This window comes from Pogoniulus pusillus, chromosome 27 (genome assembly GCF_015220805.1).
Source record: "Pogoniulus pusillus isolate bPogPus1 chromosome 27, bPogPus1.pri, whole genome shotgun sequence".
Classification (NCBI taxonomy): Eukaryota; Metazoa; Chordata; class Aves; order Piciformes; family Lybiidae; genus Pogoniulus; species Pogoniulus pusillus.
In genome coordinates, this window is record NC_087290.1 from 10028999 (window position 1) to 10045329 (window position 16331).

Sequence of the window (16331 nt, forward strand, 5' to 3'; positions counted from 1 at the left end):
AGGAGCTGTGGAGAGCTCTCCCAGAGCAAAACTCTTAACTTCAGACTGTCCAAGGACTGTCACTTCCACCCTCTGGAAAGCCTACCAGCAGCATACCATGTCAGCTCTGCATTTCACACTGCCAGTTGATCTTTGCCTTTAAGTACCCACTTCTCAGTACTGCGCAGGGAGCCCCTAGGGTGGATCCTTCACATTACTGGTGGGTCTGAGGGCAGGGAGCCAAGCGTATCCTGTGCTTTGCACGTTGACTTGTGTTGTGTTCACACATTACTTTCACATTGTGAAGTTCCAATTTCTCCCTGCAAAGAGGCAATAAACAATATGATCTTCTCAGTCAGTGAAAAAGGCCAGGCTGGATGAGGCCTTGAGCAGCCAGGTCCGGTGGAAGGTGACCCTGTCCATGGCAGGGGGATTGCAACTAGGTGACCTTTGAGGTCCTTTCCAACCTAAACCATTCTGTGGCTGTACAAGAAGTGCAGTCAGCTGATTCTTTAAAAAGGCTTGTTCTCATATGAGATTATTTTATCATGTTATCCTGCAACAAAGCCTTGTTGCTGTCAGCATTGTAGTACACGGTGGTCTTGCTTAAAGCAGTATGCCTCATTCACAGTACAACAAAGTGCAGTGTTGCCCTGTAGTCAGGGCCATTCTGGTGTATTCTCACATCCAGGAGAGGGTGATTCACAGAGCTGGACCTCTTGGGTCAGGAACAAGTTTGCAACAGATCACTCTGAACTCTGAAAGTAACCTTTTGGCCCAGTAATAAGTAACAAGTGCATCCTGCCAGTGGGAACATGCTATTCGTCATCCTTCTGTTGTTCAGGCTGTGGGACTGTGTAGTCATCTAGCTCCAGAGTGCCTTGTTTGTTTGGTTATGTTTCTGTAGCATGAGTTCACACACAAGGCTTCATTGTGCAACACAAAAACAACTCTTCAGATACAGAGGGCTGGACAGAGCTGTGTTAGGTGTCAAAGTTGGTAATTGCACAGTCTCCTTCTTCAAAATGATTTCTATTCTGCTTTTATTGCAGGTGGTAACCTTTGATGCAGGAGGAGTGAGCGGTCACGCTAACCACATTTCTCTTTACACCGCTTTAAGGTACATGTCCTGCATGCTTCACTGAATGCCTGAGTGAACATGGTCTGTGTGTAAGAAAAAAACAAGAGCTACAGCCAAAAGCTCTGTTAACCTCACTGATAGGAGTGAGTGCTAGCCTGTGGACACGATATGAGAAGCCTTCACAGCTCTGTAAATGACCTGCAGCATTATTCCATCTGTTGGTGCTTTGCCAGTGTCCCTTTCGCTGGGCCCTCTTTGCTCTTCCTGTCCTTCATCCCACTAAAATATGCCACAGATCACCTTTCACTTCTGGTTTGAGGAGAGTGTATGAACAGCTGATGCCTGAGACAGCAGTGGTTGGATTTTGGAAAGTTCCAGAGGGTGTTGCCATCCTGTCCATGTACTTGAATTTACCTCTGCCCCAAGCATGCTGCTCTTCCAGTGGAGCTGTCCCTATTTACCAATCTTCCTAAGTCAATTTCTGCCTTCACCACTCTATTGTTTACATTCTGAGTACCTCTGTCTCTGGGATGAGATGTGGGAAGGTTGAAAGACAAAAATGCCTTGTATTAAAATCAACCAAATTTTGCTGGCAACATGGCTACTGCATTTTATTTTAACCCTCTGTTCATTCAAACCTCTTAGTGTTCTAGAGAGGTCTTCTTCAGAGCTGCCCCTGCCTTTCCCAGGCATGAGAAGAACTCTTTGCAAGTGTATTTTGTATTTTTAGCACCCACTTGTTTTCTGAATCATCTGTGCAATTCAAATAACTCTGGGTCCCTTTGCTAGCAACATCACAAGGATTTGCCTCTCTTACTTGCCTAGAGAAAGCTGCAGTGCCACAGGATCCATACTGTGACCTACTGAGCTCCTCTGGGAAGATGCTGAAAGGCTTTGATGCTCTATGATGGCTGGAATTCAGTATTAGAGAGGATCATGGCTTTTCCCAGCAACCTCTAAGATAATCCCACCCCCTTCCCTTCTCTTGGGCTAAAGCAAACCGAGTTTCGTTTGGGCTAACAAGGAAGTGTTTTGGGTACAGTTATTTGAGCAGTGAGTGAGGAACAGAGGTGGGTGACCAATGCTCAAACCATTGCCACAGAAGCACTAGAGGGCTTCCAGCTGCCTGATGTCTGTGTTTGCTCCATTTGCAATTCCTGCAAATAGGAGTGGGGGGCAGATTGTTAGGTGTGCTCCTACATCCTGAAGAGACAGAGGGGAAACAAGCTATTAGCAGAGTTATGTATGAGAAACTGAAGGAAAACTTGATTTTGATCCCAGCTCTACTGTTGGCTCACTTTGTGTCTGCAGAAATCACCCTCTTCTTGTCCCAGAGTATGTTACTAGGAAGTATTCAGTATCTGCAAGCCTCTTGAACTCAGACCTTTGTGTTAGTCCTTAGCCTACAGCAGAACATTGTCCTGGGCTGATGAGATAGATACTGATAGGGACAGCAGGCTATGAGCACCTTTCATTAGCTAAGGGTTGGGCTGTGTCTTGTCACTCTTCCAGTCCTGAATCAGCAGAAATAAGCATGGTGGCCCAGTCATCTGCATGTGGCAGGAGTGATGCTGTGGCCACTGAAAGGTTAAGTTTATTTTTAGTGGCTTGCTTGCCCTCATTATTTTTCAGTCTATGTCATGGAGGAAGTAGAGCGTGACTGCATCACTCCTGATTCCCAGTGCCCTGACGAGTTCTCACACACTGGCAGTGCTGGGAGCACAAGCTGAGGCTGCTGATGGCCCTCCCTGCAGCAGGGCTCTGCACTGCCCCTGGGGGCCCAGTGCTGCGTGGCAAGGAGAAGGCAAATGAACTCCTCTCTAGGTATCATGTGCAGTGTATTTATTAACCGTCTTTACACAAGGACTGCAGGGTTCTGCCTACACTCTGCCTGTAAGTGGAAAGGATGAAGCAGAGGGCTGATGCAGGCTTGGGTGCTCCCAGTCTGTAGGAAATAGACGGGTGCCACCACCTAAGAGCAGGGGTAGGACAGGCTGTATGACCCACCCCACAGCTACTTGCTTCAGGAGGTGCCAATTACTGAACAGTTTCAGGGAACAAAACAGATCAGGAAATGGCCATAGCTGAGCAGATGCTGAGTATTATCTGCTAAGGGCATAAATTTTCTTTCTAGTGTCTGGAGCAGAGGTTATGTTCAAAGGAGCAGGAACTGTTCAGAAGAAAAGTGCTCTTCTTTTAGCAGCCTTCTTCCTGGCAGCTTGCAGGGAGTCCAGCTGCTGCTATGTGTCTAGGCTTCAGATCTGCGAAATGCCAAGGTTTGAGGGTGGATTTGTTCTTCTGCAAGGGAAAAATAAGAAAAAAACAGGATGGGAGAGGAACACAAATTGCTATTTGATTTCAGTCTCCTCTGGGAGTATTTCAGTTCTGGCTTCCAGATGAAAAAAAAAACAACAAAAAACCAACAAACCCCAAACCAACCCAAACCCAAGAAAACCTCACTGTAGCAAAGGAAGGAGAATTGGAAGCAATCTTTTGTAGCTCTGCTTCTTTCCCCATCACCTTCATTTGGCAGGATCATCAGGATCATTCTTTCTTATCCCCCAAAACAGAAGCTTTCCCTGTGACCAAAAGAAGCTGGATCCTTTACATGTATCCACAAGGAAAAGCAGGTCTTGTGTGACATCAAGGTCACTTCATTCCCCTCGCAGCATGTGGCCAGTCACCAGGCACTCTGGTATGGAGCACAGTAAATACTATGTGACAGGAATATCTGAGAACCTCGTTCCTGCACTTAGAAATGACAGTGTTTGCTCTGAGATCACTTTTATTACCGAGGTGGTTTGGTTTTGCATGAGTCATTGTGCGTTTTGATTTGAAACAAGGCCTCTTGCCCAGCAGCCTAGCAAATAGGGGTCTGCTGGTTCTGTTGTTTGCTTGCTTGCTTGCAGTGGAGAGGAATGGTCTTTGCTGAGGGGAGAAAGGACTGAACCATTTCTTTTCTTCAGAGGGCTATCAAATCCATTTCATCCCACCTACAACAGAAAAAAAATAGTCCTTGTCTGCTTAGGGCAGAGCAAACTGAGTGGAAAATAGGAGCTGCTATATTTAACCACTGTGCATTATGTTGTTATAGCAACTGCATCCATAAAACTTCTATCAATGATGCCATATAAAAACCTACATCAGAGAATCATTAGCTGAGCATTTTCTCATCAATTCCATTTGGAAAAACACCTCTCAGTCCTGTTAAGAAACAGGATATTTCTTAATATTCACCAACTCAGTGGTAGCTTGTAAATGACAGTGTGCAGAGGTAATATTTGGGAGCTTTGGGTTTTATCTCTCTTGAGTTGATTGTGATGTAGCCTGAGTGCCACCAATGTCTTCCTGCATTTACATGTCACAGCTTGGCTACTAAATGCCCAGTTTAGGAATGCCATGGGACAGAGGGGATTCACTGAGGCTCCCTGGAAGAGGAGGACTGATTAAATGCCTGTCTCAAGTAAGTGTCTTGAAATAACAAACATTGTCCAGTCAAATCCCACAGCCTCAGTGAGCACAGTTCTCAAAAGCCACCAACTGCATTAAATCCCCACAAAGCACAGTTCTGCTTGTATTGTATTTCCCAGGCCAGGTCCTTAAGGATGTGTTGAGCAGGGAGGAAGCTGGTTTGGGGATGATTAGTCTGATGACAGTGAACAGTATCCCATCTACCATTTTTATTTGATGCCTTAAATGTGGGGCTGGAATGGGACTCTCAGTCCTTTCTAGCAGCTGTAGCCCATGCACTTCAAAGGAGTGGCGTCTCATTTATCTTTTTAAAGCAGGAGGCTGGTTTGTCTTTCCTTTGTCTTTTCCCAGAAAATCCTTTTTCCCAAACTAGTTATTATTTGCTCCATCTTGGAACAGGATGTCCTGCATCACTGATGTGTGTGTTTGGCCTTATTTAGACTCTGCTGGAGCTCCAGGTTCCCTGCAAAATTAAGAAGAGTGTTGAAGAGATAACAGGTTTTGGTGTTGTGTGTCTCAGCTTGTCCTTTCACAGTCCAGCTCCCTTCTGGTGTTCTGCTTTACTGATCTTAAATGTCCCAGGGGGAACTTATGAATGTTGTGATTGCACCCAGGCTGCTCCCATAAGGTCAAGACAGAATTGTCCCTGTGTGTTTACCCTTTGAGACTACCCTGCAGAGGACTCTGCCCCATGCTTGGCACATATCCAATAGCTGGCTATGTTGTCCTAGATTTTGTCTCACTGCTTCACCTCTGCTTCCTCCTTCCTTGACTTGAATTCATTCATCCCAGTGCCCTTCCGTGATACTGTTGAGAGACATTAGGATGAAGCTGAGCACAGGGCACCAGCAATGCAGGGATTCTCCCTTAAAGAAGTTTGTTGGTTTTTTTTAATTTCCAGCCCCAAAGAATGTCCCTCCCAGTTCACTAGGCTGGTAGGAGCATGAGTGGAGCAGTGACACTGCACATTCCTCTCCCAGACAGTGCAGGGACCAAAGCAGAGAGCCACAGGGCAGCTCTGTCAGCTGGAAGGTCTCTGAATTGGCACCTTTTGTTCTGACTGGCAGAACCATCTTTTCCTACTGCAATCCATGTGAGTGCAGAATATGCCTGAGCAGTGTTCCACAGACTGCATGTTGCTACATGGTGTAGTTCAGGGTGCATGGAAATGGAGCCAGAAAGTCTGGTTAGAGAGGGAGGAGGCATTCCAGATAGCAAACATTCAACATCTGGCATGTCTATCCTAATGTCTCTGGGATTCCTAGGAGACTGGTTGTTCTTCCTCCTCCACATCTGTTTCATCAGATTAACTGGGCAGATTAGAGGTTAGGATTATAAATGGAGCCCCAGTGCATCTTTAAGGCATCCACTCTTTGCCATGCTCTTCAGAGTTGTATTTCCCAGTGCTCCGCAGCAGCCAGCACAGACAGTGCAGCAAAGGGTTTTGCCCAGGAGGCTGTTTGGAGAGTGAAGTCACTGATTTCAGTGAGCAATTGCTCATCAAACAGAACATGGACGAAGCTGTAATCCACCCAACCAGGGCCTCAGTCCTACTTCCACTCCAGAGGAGCTCTGTGTTCTCCAAGATTGAGCTTTCAGCTCCATCTTGTTCCTTGTTGCCATCTTGGGGAGGTATCAGTGGTTATGTCTCTTAGGAGCTAGCCCACTCGCTTTGCTGACATCTTTCCTTGAGGGGGGCTGAATAAAGACAGGGATTTAGGGAGCTCAGTCTAGCAGTTTGCAGGATGAGGGTTGCTGGACTATTTCAGTTTTTCTGCTGAGCAGATGTAGCTGATAGCTATGGACAGCAACAGCTTTCTAAGCAGCTGGTCTTGGAGGAAGGAGCTGAGTCCTTGCACTGCAGAAATAAATGGATGCCCTCAGGTGTCTCACAGCATTCTGAAGTTCTCCATTGCAGAGGGTCCTACTTTCCTTCAAATGTGGATTTGAAACTACCACAGGCATATTAAAGAGAGTGCTGTGAGATGTGTCCTGTAATCAGCTGCGCTCTGGCACTTGGTGGGTGGGAAGAGGGCAACTTAGATCACTTTGTGCTTAAAAAGAATTTATAAAAAGTCTTTCTGGGAGGAAAAAAAAAAGCACATGGAAAAAGCTCCTGAAAAAAGAGCCTGTTTGTGTTTGGCTTCTTGAGATTTTATGCCAAACTCTTTCATTTCACCCAAACCACAGCAAGTCCAATCTATAAAACAACATTTCCAAAATGGCAACAACAGAGAACTGCAACCTCTCCCCTACTTGGAAGAGTCCCATGGAGACAGCTCCAGCAGGGTGGAGCTGGAAGCAAGAAGACTGATTTTGGGAGAGGATAATCTAGATTTATTAACCTGTGCAGGAGGTAGAGTTTTATGTTTCTGTCTCTCTCTGCAACCACAGTTCATTGGCATCCCTTGCCTGAGAAACACAAACGAGAAGGGCTGCAATTCCTCTGCAGCATTAACAGCTGGGTGGAGCTCATTCCCATAGCTCTGCACCGAGCCTTGCAAAGTACTGAAGCATTTGGCTCAGGACAAAAAGGAGGAGGAAAGAATCAATTTTTTCATGCCTATTCTTCTAGATCACTCTCAGGTCTGCCTGGCAGCAGCCTTGAAGATCTGTCAGTACCTAAAACATGATCTGTATCTCCCTGAACCTTCATAAAGGCACAAATTCCTTAATTTGCTGCTGAATCAAAATTGCTTTCCCTGATGAAGATGCTCTGTGCTTCTGCTGGAACATTTCCATGTGAACTGGATCTCTCCTTGCTTCTGTTTCTAGTGCCCAGGAATGGTTATTATTAGTTCAGTCTTGGAGCAGCTCTTCACATTCTTTGATTTGCTGTCAGTGCTTTGAAGGTTCCCCTATGGCAGAGCAGCACACCCACAGCAGACCTTTGGACTTGGGTTAGGTAGCCAAATTTCACAACCACTCACTGCTTTATCTCTCTGAGCTTAAGAACTTCCCACCCTGCTAGCTTTACCATGTGCTGAATCACTTCTTTGGGTGGCCAAATTCTAGTTGTGGGTGAAGAAACCTCTGGCAGAAGAGCAAAGCAAACATTAGTGGAGATACTTAAACTTTCCCAGCCCAACCACCCCTGAAAATTTTGCTGGTAATATTTACAAGGTAACATTTAACAATCTTTGTCAGAACAGTAGGGCTTGAGTAGTGGGGTAGAGGACAGCCAAGTCAATATTACATGGGCATTGTTAGTTACTAGAAAATGGTACTGCTTGCAGATCTTTGGCTCTGGAGAAGAGAAAACCACTGGCAGGAGAATCTATTTCAGTCATCTTTCTTCTGATTGCTCTTTGAGCTCTGCCATAACCTGCATTTCTGGCTTGACTTTTGCTTTGAATTGCTTTGGGTATTCATTACTCCCTGCTTCCTATTTTGTCTATGCCTGTGTAGCTAATCCTTTTCCTTGAACTTAACCAATAGCCAGAGATAATCCCAGTTTGAAAGTGACTGGAGAAACAGAACAGAATACATATAATGGATGCTTTATCCTGGTTGATTTACACATGAACTGTCACATTGTCCTTCCTTAAATACACCACTCTATGATGATAACAATCTCTTTAATATTACACAGGGTTAAATAACTTTTCTTTTTTATTTCCTTTTGGCAAATGTTCCATTGTTTGGAATTTTTTTTTCTTATGGAAGAGCAAGCCTGTGCGTGGGACAGCTCTGAATGCCATCTGCTGGAAACCTGCTTCCTCCCATCCCTGTGATGGGCCAAATCTGGAAGCAAAACAAATGGTGATGTGAGCATAAATGCTCTGAAGCCATGAGCCACAGGCTAAAGGAGAAGAAAACATGAGAATTAGAAAGGAATTGAAGCTAATACCTCCTGATGCTGTCACCATATCAGAATCATTTGCTTTCACTTCTTGGTGGGAGGATCATCACTGTTCACACCTCCTGCACTGATCTCCTCATTCTGTTTCCAGGGGACACACTTTTGCTACAGAGAAAAGTCATGAAGGGATCAAAGTCTTAGTGAGCAAGAAGTGAAAGCAGCTTCTCAGATGTCCCAGTGCCAGTGTGAGTTAGAAAGCAAGAAGCTGGTCCCTAAACGGGAGCTGCTAGTGAGGCAATGTCCCTGGTGAGCAGACACAGCTTTAAAGAGCCACTGCTCTCCGAGGTGAATAGCCTTTGGCAGTTTCTTGCAGTCTCCCTTAGTGCAACGTGAAAGTTTGAGAGCAAATTGGATTTGTAGAGCTGATTTGTGCTGTGCCCCAAGAGCCAGGATAAGGAAAGTAATGGCAGAATGATGTGAGGAATGAGGTTTCCCACTGCATCAGTATCAGCTGCTGAACTTTTGTAGCGATCAGCCTTTGCTAATGTGTGTGTGTGAAGAGAGAAGGGTTGATTCAGCGTGCAGTGTTTATACCTGTAAAACCAGGATGTAAATGCCTTGCCCTCTTGTCTCTCTCCATTTACAGGTACCTGCACTCAGAGAGGAAGATACCTGAAGGTAGGCACATGGGCACCCGGACCCTGCAGGCATTAGGCAATGGTTTACATGAATGCTCTGTCCGGGGTTTGTCTGCCTAACTCACCTCTATTTGCAATGCAAATGAAACCTACAGCTGAACTCTTCCTTGCCCTTTTAGCTCTCTTTTTTTTACCAGCTCAAGCTCCTCCACTGTCACTTTTCTGCCCTTTGAGGTTGTCCTGGCTCAGTCGCTGGCCTGTGCCCCTTGCTGTCTCACGTGAATATAGGTGCTGTTCCCAGGTCTCTCAGCTCAGGCACAAAGCTTTTGGCCACACTTGACTTATAGGCCCGTTGCCAACTCAGGCAGAACTGGGTGCATGCACCAAGCTAGGCTCCCACCAAAGTGCGGTCAGTACGGGAAAAGTATCTGAAATCTGCACTGGCACAACAAACTGTTGGAGGGGCTTCTTTCACTCTGTACAAGTAGGGCAAAGAAGGAAGCAAAGTACATAAGCAGGGTGCTCCTGACCGCTTTTCTAGCTGCTATCCCAGAGTAGATCTACAGTCTTTATCTCTAGCAGATCTGTGGAACTAGCTCAAGCACAAAGCTGTTGGCTGCTTGGACAGAGCATAAGAAAGTGGCTCAACCAAGCCCACCCAGTCAAGCTCCTGCTCCCTCCATAGTTATCCAGACTGGGCTTCTTTCATGCTAATTCCTAAATCATTGTAGGCTTTGAATGTGTCACAGCAAATCAGTTTTAATTTGCTGCTAGCAGCAAATTGCAGACCAAGATTTGATGGAGAGAGTATGAGCCAAGATGGCCAAATGCCCTGAGTTCTGCTTCTAGTCTCTTCAGTTCCTCTGCCTATGAAAGAGGAGTACTGCTGCCAGCTTTTTTCGTAGGACCTTTTCTTTCTTCAGCTGTGGGATGCAGCAGAGCTCTGTGTGTGCTGTGTGCAGTACAGAGAAAGAACAAGGATCTGCAGAGGTAGATGTCACTGCTAGATGTCAGGCCCTGTCTAGACTGAACCACCTTCCTGTGCTGTTCAGGCACCTTTGTTAGCCACGCTGTGGTCCTGGATACAGGCTGTGCCTCAGATTAGTTCAGGTGTGAAACAGACCAACCTATGGACAACACTTCCATTTTTCTGGCAGCATCAATAGACTCCTGAAGCTATGTGAAAGCCTTCCTGCTCTGATTACATCACATCTGACATGACCTACAAACACCAAAGGAACGGGGAGCTCCCATGCTGCTGCTTACGCTAAGCCTTTCCAAATATAGTTCCAGTCTCATTGAAATTCCCAGTATTTATAATTCGATCTGGCAGGCGTGCAGGGCTGTGCATCAGAGGGGCTTAATGAAACAAGAGTGTTGCTGGGGCTGAGGCTGTCTGGATAGAGCTGAAAGGCATGTTCAGGCCATGGAAATGTGCTGCTCTCCTGTCGGTAAGAGGCAGCTATTTGTGGGTGAACCTGTGTAAGCCCGTGTGATCAGGGAAGCCACAGAAAAGCTCCCTGCAAAAGCAAAAGCCATCTGAGCCTTGCATTGCCTCAGTGATATGCAAATGAGCACCCTAAATATCCTGCTTTGCTTTCTAATGCCTTTAGCCAGCACAAACACAACAGGCTTTTTATACTCTGTCATCAAGCTCTCTAGCCCAGGCACACACAGGCTGGCTTCTGGAAGCCGAGACAGTGGCTGGACATGTGTCCAGCCAGTTCTGACCAGTGCTCTTCCCAGCAAGCTGGTGTGCTACTGTCTGTCAGGAGCAGTGCAAGCTTTTAGCACCCATGGATCTGCTAATCATCTTCTCGTGCTGGGCATACTTGCTGCATAAGTGATGTGGAAGTAGAAAGCCAAGCTGAACAGGCTGTGGGCTCCATGCCCTTCTATTCTGGGCCTAATCCACTGGCTATATCGATCTTGCCCTTTCTGCCAACCCAGCGAGGTTGTATTACGCTGTTAATCCCATCCTGCCCAGGTCACAGTCACAACAGGCTCTGAAAAGCTTCACCTGCTGGTGTCACAGGAGTAGACTCATCAATGGCAGCACTTCTCCCACCCTGCTTGGCAGGGAGCAGCCTGTTTCTCTGAACCTTTTTCCATCTCTCCCAGGACTGTGCATTCCTTCCCTGCTTTATCTCATCTCGCATTCCCATGTGGATCAGCCTTTGCTGTCAGCAGGTGGAGATCCTTGACAGGTCACTAACATAGAGCAGTCTTAGTGTGCCCTCCATTTTGTGAGGCCTGAGTGCCATTGCCTTGCCTGGTCTGACCCAGGAGGTCAGCCTGATCAATACTGAAATAATTTGCAGTGGCTTTGAGCTCTTGCTGCTGAGCTTTGGGGAACAAAAGGGCATAATTGCTGCATGAATTAGTATTTCTTAGAGAAAAGGCAATGAGGGAAGGGAGAGCACATTTTGTTGGGAGAGCAGCCCAGGCTTCAGAGATGGCAGTGGATGACTCTACAGCAGCCTCTTTCCGTCACCGTGAGCAGGAATTCACGTGGCATTGCCAGGGTCCATTAACAACCGCTCAGGAAAGGGAAGACCTGTTCCCCAGTGTTTGCCCTTGCCCTGTCCTCCCCAGTAGGCACTGAAAAGCAAACAGGTAGCCAGCATGAATGCTGACTGCAGGAGCAAGGGGATCCATGTCTGCTCCTTTCCTCTGCTCTGCCCTTGCGCAGCCCTGGATTAACTCTTCTCTCTGGAACTCGTCACCAACAGTGCCTGCTGAGCAGCCTGGAGGATCTCTTGCAGGGAAGGGGGAAAAGTGGTTCCCCTGCTCATGGCACATCACGAGTTCACTTCCAGATTTGCTGCTTGGAAACAAGAGATATCTTTAGTGGGAGTAGAAGAACTGTCAGGGCACTTCTGAGTGCAGCTGCACACTTGTCACTGCAGAGCAGCCCTTGCCATAACAAGCTGAGCTGTCTGTCACTTGTCAGGATGCAGCAGCAGCGAGGCGAGGGCTCGGCTCAGGCTGGCATCAGGAGGTGGCACAGGCCATGTTGGTCACACAGCTGTCTGCATGCCCACACAGCTGAGAGACACACTGCAGGGTGCTTGGCAGAGCCTTCGCGCCTTCCAGATGGCATCGCGCAGCTGCTGCTCTGCAGGGCTGGGCACGGTGACCTTGCCAGGCTTGGATGGAGTGGGACGGAGCAGGGACACGGTGCTGACACAGCTGAGGCAGGAGAGGCTTAAAGCAGAGGGCCGTGAAGAGTGAACCTCAATGGGGCAGCCTGGGCACGGCGGTGCCGGCAGGCAGCGGCGGTGGTCCCGGCTCCCTCGGCATCTGGTGGGACACTGCCATCTGCTGGCGGCTCCTGGCAGGCCTGCAGCACAGGGCCGTGAGCTTCAGGGCTTTTCCTCTGGCTCCGGGCACGGCACAGGCTCCTGTCAGCTTCTGTCCGAAAGGAAGTGCCGGTGATTGCCCTTGAGGTCTCTAGCCCTGCTTATTGCTGCCCACAGCGGGAGAAAGCAACTCCTTTGAATGCTCTGTCCGCCCTGCTGGGCAGCCATGTCCCAGCGTCAATGCAAAAGAGAACTGGAAGGGCAGTGTGTCCCTGGAGCCCTCTTGTGATACTGAAATCAAGTTCCCAGTTTTGCTTTTGTGAGTGGAAAAGGCTACTGAAAAGTTGCAACAAATTATACATCCTTCTCTTGAAAGGAATTGAAAGATCCTGGAGATGTGCTGGACGATGTCCAGCAGGGCTATCCTGTCCTACCACTGCAATCTAAGTGAGACCTTTCTTTGCAAGTGCAATGAGGTTGTGTCACTGGGAAGAGACAGGGGACACAAATCACTTGTGAGAGGACTTGCAGAAGATTGTCCCATCCATGCTGTTTGTTCCTAGTTTTAGTGTGTCACAAGTACTTGGTTGGGGAAGGAATGGCGCTGGTGGGGTAGCTTCGAGTACCATGCTTTGCCCTGGAGACATGGGGACTTCCTCCCTCGTGTGCCCAGGAAATCAGTTCAAATTTTGCTTTCCTGTCTCAGGGTTGGTAGAGGCTAGACTGAAGGATCTAGCAAATGTCCAAAGCAGGGAAGTTAGCAGCGTGCCAGCTGTTCAGATCCTTATGGGATGAGGTTCCTGAGCTGATCCACATAGAGCTCCTAGCAAAGGCATCATCACTTCTCTCACAAAAAACACACATCATGTAGTTACTCCTACAGGAAAAGATGTTTGCTTCTGCCCTATCACAGAGGATCTTTTCCTTGAGGAGGACACAGATCCTGCCTACATTTTAAGGCCAAGAGGTGTTTGAGCACCACCAGTTTGCTTTATGCTCAGGACATAACAGCTAAAGCAGGACTAGCTGTGAGCTCAGGCTTCACACCCTACATGAGCTCATTGGGCAGCCTTGGTTTAGCTTTGCTCTTTGGCTACCTTGGATAATTTCACTGTTTAAGGGCACACTGAAGAAAATCTCTTTGCAAATCTAATTGCATATTTAACCACTTCTGTAAACTGTGACTTTGGGCTCCTCTGTCAAACTTTAACACAATTTCTGAAGTGTGGAGCATAATCACAGCAGCTTCCAAGCCCTGCAAAATCCCAAAGCAGCTCCTCTGAGAGCTACAGGCTCTTAATGGGACCATCAGTAGCTCTGAGCTCATCAATGAAGACAATTCAGTCATGGCAAAGAAAAAAGCAATTAATATTTGAGATCCAGGTGCTCTTTAAAAAAGTTCCACACCAGTAGAATCTTTGTACACGTTACCTTCATCTGCTTCCTCACACTTCTAAGCAAGGAATTCTGGAACTCTGCTACAGTGTAACTGCCTGCCTGAGCTAATATTTGACACAGCCATCCCTGAATCTTGTAAATATTTTTTTTCTGTAGCTAAGAATTGGAGTAGAAAGAGGAAATTTCATTTTGGTAGCTGAACTAGAGACTGCTGTTTTAAATTTCCATTATATGGTATTGTGCCACCATTCAGAGAGCCATCTGTACCTTTTGAGTCTAGCTACATCAGAATAACTTAAATTACAAGCAAAGAAACCCCAAACCCTGTGGTATTCAGAGCTAGACTTCCTTTGCACGAACCACATATAGAACAGGAACCAGCACACATGGTCATAGGCATGCACTGGGCACAAAGAGATCACGGTGGAAGCATGAGTAGATGTTGCTCCCCTTTAGCACAACAAGGGTCCCCATCACCAGCAGTACAGGGGAGCCTGCCAAGACCTGCTGAGCCTGAAGAGATGGACACCTTCAAGAACTGTTTAACCTATTTCTCTCTCTAGGGTGCCATGTGCTTGTGCTTCAATCAGTAAATCTCTTCCGGAAGTACATCTCCATCCTGGATGTGCCCATTTCCTACCTCCTGCCTGGAGATGCCCTCTTCATACTCACAGAGGAAGAGACTGAACAAGCCAAGGTAAATGCATGATGCCTGCTTAACCAGTTTGAATAGCTCTTTGTCACTGGGAAGACTTTAGTCACCAGTGTCATATTCATAGAACACTTGATAAATAATTACATACAGAATGATAAATGGCACTCGTGAGTGATTTGTAAAACATGAATGGACAGGATGGGTTGCTTCCTGTGCTGTGTGAAGAGCAGGACAAGGCTGCACAGTTCTCAGATCTTCAGCAACCATAGAGCACTGAGTTCTGCACTGTGTCCAGGATGGATTTCAGAGTAGGCTGGATCAAACAAATATTCTGAACATATGGTGGCACCTGTCAAAAGAGTAGCATGACTGCCTGCTGGGAACAGAGTCCTTCAATCACAAAGATGGGGACAGCTTCTGAACTTGTGATCCAAAGCTCTTTATGAGTTTCCTTCTCTATTGTGTATTTTTAAACCATTTTGCTGCATGATTCACATTTAGTCCACAGGTTGTGATGTCAGATCTGATTAGCTCCCATTCCATGACAGTATTTGCCCAGCAAACAGCCCTGTTAAACCAGATTACAAAACTTCCCTGCTTTTGAGACTGCTGAAAAGTAAGAAGTATGGAAAGTGCTCTGATAAAGGAGGTGTTAGTCCCCTGTGGGTGCTGTTTCTGAAGCCTGACCTTTCTGAGCCTATGCACCATAAATAGATGCAGCTTCAGCTGGCGCTGTATGATCGGAAGCAGTGTGCAAAGTGTTCTTCCATGCACACCTATCAAATTTCTGCTGCCCCAGCATGTGAGCACCCAGGCTTGAGATCACACAGGGAGGAGGAATCATGTGTGACAAAGAAAGTGCCTCAGCAGTTGCTTGACAATATTCTTTCCAGCAGGACCCTTCTGAACATTAGGCAGCACACCACCAAGTGACAAAGGGGCAGATAGGCCTCCCGGTGGTTCCATAGTGCAGGCAGCCTTCTACCTCCTACTACTTCTTCCCTGCACACTAAAACCAGGCTTCCCTATAAATTTGCAATAGGAAACTGCCCTCACATTAGGTCTGGAAGGTTCTTTTAATGGTTTCTCAACTCTTTTTCCTTCTAGAGAGCCATGCAGTGTCATGGCAGCCAGCTCCTCTGGTTCCGCCACATCTATCTGCTTTTCTCACGTTACATGGTCATCAATTCACTCCAACTTCTGTGAAAGGGATGCCACTCACAACTACAGGAACAAGCAAAGACTGTGCCATGCCCAAGATTAAAGCAAATACACCTGTTATGTGTTCAAGAGGACAGGATTCCGTGTGCCATTCTTTCAGACTACAAAACCCAATCTACGTGAACTTCCTTCTGAGTGTCTTGCTGCTTGACACAACGAGATGAGCAAGGTTCAACAACTGCTCTTTTGTCTCAGCAGGGTAAGAAATCTGGATAAACCTATACAGAAATATTCTGCATTAGAGAAGATATGGCACAAACTGTTCTTCCCCAGGAGGATACAGCTACAATGAAGAACTGCTTGGCAACTATCTCTTGGTGCTTTTGTAAAATCCATATATCAGGAGTAACTTTTCAAAGGTCATGTTGTCTCCTCAGATAAAACCAGAACCACAAGACCTGTCTTAATCAGAACTTTAAAGAGCCAAAGCTTATGAATAAAACATCGGAAATCACACAGATTTCTCTGACTGCACTGATCTTTGCTGCTGCTGCTACTTTTTTCATACATTTTAGGTTGCAGGCTCCACCTTCACAGAGCATCCCTTCTGAAACACGAGCATTTCTTCTTGCTTCAGAACATGCGGCTTGAGGTCAACTCTCAAGAGTCTCAACAGGACCTAAGAATGAGCTGCAAGGGACCCAGACTACTATAATATCTTGCATAGAACACACGTGGAGATAAGAATTGCAAGAGATGTTTCAAAGCTCTTCCACTTATGTAAAAGACAAGTGCAAGAGTTAAAGATCCTTTCCCTCTATGTTAGAGGTAAGTGAAACAGCTT

At 46.7% G+C, this 16331-nt stretch overlaps 1 protein-coding gene across 1 annotated transcript in view; it reads left to right on the forward strand.

Moving 5' to 3' along the window:
* The window catches only part of PIGL (phosphatidylinositol glycan anchor biosynthesis class L), a 61058-nt gene extending 45053 nt beyond the window's left edge, over positions 1–16005 (forward strand). The window contains exons 4-7 of the mRNA XM_064165949.1: positions 1032–1099; positions 8980–9011; positions 14235–14368; positions 15434–16005. Coding sequence (XP_064022019.1) covers positions 1032–1099; positions 8980–9011; positions 14235–14368; positions 15434–15532 — 333 coding nt within the window. The 3' untranslated portion in view covers positions 15533–16005. The remainder of the gene's footprint in view (positions 1–1031; positions 1100–8979; positions 9012–14234; positions 14369–15433) is intronic.
* Positions 16006–16331: the final 326 nt, after the last annotated feature.